The sequence below is a fragment of the Ixodes scapularis genome, unplaced genomic scaffold (genome assembly GCF_016920785.2).
Source record: "Ixodes scapularis isolate PalLabHiFi unplaced genomic scaffold, ASM1692078v2 PGA_scaffold2__306_contigs__length_199485367, whole genome shotgun sequence".
NCBI lineage: Eukaryota > Metazoa > Arthropoda > Arachnida > Ixodida > Ixodidae > Ixodes > Ixodes scapularis.
Window position 1 is genome coordinate 48,015,771 of NW_024609857.1, and position 5,702 is coordinate 48,021,472.

The following is a 5,702-nucleotide window of genomic DNA, read 5'->3' on the forward strand; positions in this document are numbered from 1 at the left end:
ATTGGAACTTAATAGGAATTTTCAACTGGGAAGGCCTGGATTGCCTTTACCTTTTCAGGGTCAGGAGCAATGCCTTCTCGGATAAGCTGGTGACCAAGGTAGGTTACTGTAGACAGACCCAGCTTGAGCTTGTCCTTGTTTAGCTTCAGATTGTTGTTGCGTGCTATTTCAAGCACCTTTCGCAGATGGGTTGCATGGTCACTCTGTGTTCTAGAGGCTACCAAGATGTCGTCAAAGTACGGCATCACAATGGTTTGGCGCTCGAAGATTCTGTCAATGGCTTGCTGAAAGAGCTCTGGAGCTGTGCTGAGTCCAAACGGAACTCTGAGGAACCTGTACCGACCCCAAGGTGTTGCAAATGTGCACAGGTACGAGCTCTCTTCATCAAGAGCCAGCTGCCAAAATGCACTTTTGGCATCAAGCACTGAAAACAGAGTGCACCCAGATAGCCGCGCAGAGAGTTCTTCTGGAACTGGAATGCGGTAGTGCTGCCGCTTAACTGCTGCATTTAGGTTTCTTGGATCCAGACAGATCCGCACATTTCCATCTTTCTTTGTGATGATGACAATGGGATGAACCCAGTCAGTTGGTTCTGTCACGGCCTTGATAATGCCATTGTCCTGCATTCTTGTGAGCTCGGCCTTCACAGTTTCTTCGAGTGCACTTGGCACCCGGCGAGGGGCAGTCACCGTAGGCTTTACATCCGGTTTCAGGCGAATGCTGTATTCTCCTGGGAGTTTGCCGAGTTGCGAAATCCCACTTCTGACACCATGTTATATATTGATTGTTATCGATTGAATCAGACCCAGACCCATGGATTCAGACGGGCCGCCAACATGTGTGTGTCCCACACAGCTAGGCCTGACTTTTTATTCACGAGGGCAAACTGCCACTAAGAGGGCGCCACTAACATGTCGATATATATATATATAACAACGTCGACGTTTATTCAGTTTTTTCGCCACGCCACTTCACAGCCCACATGGTGTAGGCGTACAGGTCTCGAGGCACACAATTACTTTGAGCCCCTTTCCGCGCTGCCGGTGGGATCAGCAAACTGTGGGTCTGCAGAAGTGCATTTACTAATTGATTAAATACACACAGCGTCTTTAAGTCAAGGTATGATATTTTTCTTACCCTCATGACCACAAGGCACGACAAAAGGTAACGCTTTTTCTGTTCTGTCGCCGGTCACCTTCCACTTACTATAGCTGTGCTGTAGGTGTTACCGAAAGAAAGTAATGAAATATGTTACTCGTTACTTGCAAATAAAAGGAATGCATTACATCCATTGATGTGAAGTAACACACACGTCACTTATGCATTTTTTATTTATAACTTAACAATAACGGTGCCTTTTTTTTTGTGCCAGCATTTTTTGACATTGGGACAAAGGGCAGGGCATTGTTGTTTTTTTTTTTTTTAAGTGGGACTTTTTGAATAGGGAAAAAACAAGCAAAACGTTGAAGGTAGGTGAAATGTAGTGCAACAATTAATGACTTGGCGCCTATACTTCATATCAGTTTAAGCCCAGACGCAGCCGATGCTACGAGCTAACGGGACAAATCAAGCAACGTCAAAAGAGGAAGTCACTGAACCTTTCTTGTTTATGATTCATTCATCAATGATAGAACAGATACAGAAACATGACAAACACCATGATGGTGCGCTTTTGATGCTATTCAATTAATCCCATCAGCTCGTAGCATCGGGCTGAACATAAAACGAAGCATGAAAGCAAGCGTGAAAAAGAATTACTTTTTCCAGGTCTTGGGGAGATTATATAATGATTAACATAACTATGCTACGCATTATTCTTTACTCTCCCAAAAAGTAAGGAGTATAAATGACTATGTTACAGAAAAAAATAATGCATTGCCGCCAACACTGGTAGCGAGCCACCGACGAGCGCTTGGTCGGTGCTTTGTGCGCGAACACCGTTGGAACAAAATCTGGGTGGTCTCAATGAGACAACGGTTTCCCTGCATATAAGCAAGCCTCGAGACGGAGATTGAAATGGAACCACACTTGCATTCAAGAAAGTGCTTGCCACACAAACGGTCGTCCTCGTCCCAAGACCATTCTTTTCGATCCGCGGATATTACCACCTTCTACACCTTTCAGAGTCAGCCGAGAACTTGTGGAAGCTCACTCCGAGGAATTTTCTGTACCTTTCGATGCAATTAACAGCTACACAGCTTTGCCGCATGTTGAAATGCTACGACATCCATGCAAAACGCGCGCCCTTCTGCCACCCAGCTCCGGCGCGATCACAGCACCTCTGCAGCTCCGCGATGTCAAGCCCGACACGTGGGCTTGATGTCGCGGAGCTGCGGCGGGCCAGTGCTGTTACCTTAGCAAGAAAGTCGCCAAATTTAGTGCGTTTTCAGTCGTCCTAACGACTTTTCTGTCTTTTTGGAGTCTTGGTAACTTTACTAAGGACTTTTATTTTTTTTTTTACAGTTAGGTAAATTGTTGTTACTAAAGCTACATAGAGCCTCTCCAGTGGCTTTCAGATAACTGCTCCGGACGTCACTCATTTTTTTTTTTCCTCCTGTTGAGGGTGAGGGTGATGAGAGGTAGCGGTCATGCAAAGACATTCTCAAACCACGATAGAACCACTCCCCTTTTCAGGGATTATGTAGCAGGTGTTTGTAAAATCCTTTTTGAACGTCGCAAAAAAAAAAAACTGCAGGTATTGACGCGAGCAGCTTTGTTTGACAAGTTATGGAACAAACCTGCTCACGACGGTTAAACTCCAGGACAACTTCAGTGCGGTTATCGAAGATAACCCCCCTTTGAGGATGAGGGTTTATAAAAAAACTGGTAGCTACATGAATTCAATGCAGTCTTTTGCTGTTTTGCTCCTGGTTCAGGATCTTCTCGCTAACGCCTTGGCGAGCTTGTTGGGAATGGGACGGCCGGCGGTTAGTTTCCGCAAATAACACAAGCGTTGAGGTTTGCCAACTTGCTGGACCTAGCGTTATTATGCCTCCCAAGTACAATCACCACTATAGAAAAAGTTGGCAGTCTTCACCCGAGTTTAAAGGCTGGTTACGTTCTGTGGAAAACAAAAGCACAAAACCATCCTGTGCCTATTGTGGGAGCGAATTTTATGCGAAGCTTTCCAATATAAAAAAGCATGCCACCACCACCAAGCACTAGAAATCATCCAAACCGTACTACAGTTCTTAAGGGAAGAGGCTGCAGTTTCCAGCCGCAACCGAGCCTTCTTGCGGCAAAAGTGAGGCCGGTTTCTGCCTGTTCATATGCGAGCATTAGCGATCCTCGCGACTGACCACCTGACAAAACTCTGCAAAAAACAGTTCATGGACGGCAAAAGCACAGCAGGCTTGTGCATGCAGCGAAACAAGTGCACGGAGATCATTGTGAACCTGTTCTCTCCGCACTTTGTAGAGCTCTTGGTGGCCGACATTGGGGACTCGAAATACAGCCCGATCAGCGATGAGGCTACAGATGTTTTCACTACCAAGTTGCTGGGTGTAGTGGTGCGGTACTTTAGTGCTGCACAGAAGAGCATTGTGAGAATATTCATGGCGTTAAACAAACTGGACGATGGCACGGCTGTGGCTATCATCAGGCGTTGAAAAGCCTCCTCATGCGCATGAGACTTGACATGAAGCGTCTCCTCAACATTGGAGTTGACAACGCTTTGGTGAACACGGACGTAAACGGTGTTTTCAAGACAATGAGGCGCGAGTGGCAACTCCTGAGCTTGATAATGGCAAGACATATGTGCCATTCGTTGCAATTGGCACTTTCCCACGCTGTTCAGGGAACGCTTCTGAGGAACGCATACTTCTTGGTGCAAGAGGTTCAGCGCGCCAACAAGGCCTACGAGAGGAACGACGCAGATCCTGCGAGGCTTCTTGAAGACCTCACACTCCCGATAAAGACGGTATGTAGCAAAGTGCTCACTCCAACAACGGACTTCGATAGCCCATTGATGGTCACCTAGATCCCAAGCCGTACTTGGGATACGAGTTCGAGAAACTAGTGAGCACGCTGCCAGCTGTTCCTGAAGTCAACTTGGTACGCCAGCACTGCGTTGTATTCACAGTTAAGCTAACAGCTTTGGCTGGACCTACCATCGAACTACAAGATATTGCAGGCCATGGCATGGCTGTCTGTGGGAGCGTGCCTGCAAGTGCTCAAAGAACCTATTATGGAGCTGGCAGAACTTTTTGGTGTACAACCAAACAAGATAGATCTCGTGGACACCCAGTGGAAGATGCTAACCGTGGTGAGTGGGCGAGCACCACTGACACCATTGCGTTTTGGTCTGAGCTCCTTGCATACTGCGATGCAGCTGGCTCGAACCAGTTTCACGAACTCGCGCACCTAGCAATCATTGTGCTCTCCTTGCAACACTCAAACGCAGAGGTGTAAGAGTCTTTAGCCAACTGAGCGTTGTGAAAACAAAGCAGAGGAATTCTCTCAGCACTGGCAGTACAAATGCCATCTTGAGCGTTCGTAGTGGACTTTGCCGTCTTGGGAAGTGCTGCTATACTTATGACCCTCCCGACACAGTGACAAGTTGGAACCATGCAAGCATACTCCTCAGCTTTTGCATCTGGAAACGGTGCATGTGCACAAAGCAATGGCGAGTCTGCAGACGAGGAAACATTGTGATATAGAACTGTTGCTCAATTTCTTGCGTATAATACAGTTCAGCGACTTGAGTGAAATGTAGTTTCCAATAAAATTATTTCATATTCTATTGTTGACTAGCATTATTGTGTTAATATATTATATAAACATTAGGTATCATCTGTGAATGCAGTAGGCTGTTGCTGAAAGCAAAGTAACAAAGTAAAGCCAGTAAATCTCCCTCGGTAAGGCACCATGGGAAAGATTCACGCACGCCAAACGTTTCACTGCCTCGCGAACGTTTCGGAAATATTTTCATATTCCGATTGATCAGTTCATTCACCACTGGAGAAAGTAATTTAAAATATTGTTTCAAATAACAAAGCCCTTTGCGTGTCTTATGCAGTTGAAGAGCAAAAAATTAAGCAATTCCGGAAAAAAAACTCGTCATGATCATCACTCGACTTTCAGCTAAAACTGGTCAGACGGGGCAACTTTTCCAGCAATTTTGAGGTTGCTGGCGAGTTGTTCCCTAGCTTTTCCTAGATCGACGAGAACGAGTGAGCAACTCAGTTGAAGCGGCTGCAGCCAATCAGAGACGCAATATTTTTACGTGACACCCCTGTAGTGATGATGACAGCGATGACAGCTAAAGACTTAGTTCTGGTTTGGAATGGATCGTTGTCGGAAATAAACAGTTTCAGAAAATTGAGTTAGTATTCTCAACGCCGGTCAGAGATATAAGAACGCATTTTTAGCGCGTAGCTGGGCGTCTAAACAATGAAAGAAGAATCAAAGTTAATTATGATGATGATGATTGCAAGTCGGCCTCGCGCATAGAGATCATGCCTCGCGACTTCGCTCAAAATAAAGTCAACAGCACTGGCGGCGGCGCTGCGATCGCGCCGGGTGTAACGCCCCTCAATATTTTGAAAAAACAGAGGGACTTTAGCCGCTTTACCGGTGTGGGCAGAAGGCCGCATGTGGCATGTTTTGCATGGATGTCATAGCATTTCAGCATGCCGCAAAGTTCTGCAGCTGTTAATCGCACTGAAAGATACAGAAAAAGTAGCGGAGTGAGTTTCCACAAG

General features: G+C 46.1%; 1 protein-coding gene across 1 annotated transcript; it reads left to right on the top strand.

Moving 5' to 3' along the window:
- The first annotated feature begins 3,269 nt into the window (after positions 1-3,269).
- LOC120840386 lies at positions 3,270-3,608 on the top strand. Its single transcript, XM_040210886.1, has one exon. The coding sequence runs from the start codon at positions 3,270-3,272 to the stop codon at positions 3,606-3,608; it is 339 nt and encodes a 112-aa protein (XP_040066820.1).
- The last annotated feature ends 2,094 nt before the right edge of the window (positions 3,609-5,702 follow it).

Coding starts and splice junctions, on each gene's coding strand:
- LOC120840386 (XM_040210886.1), top strand. CDS start 3,270: ATGCGAGCATTAGCGATCCTCGCGACTGACCACCTGACAAAACTCTGC.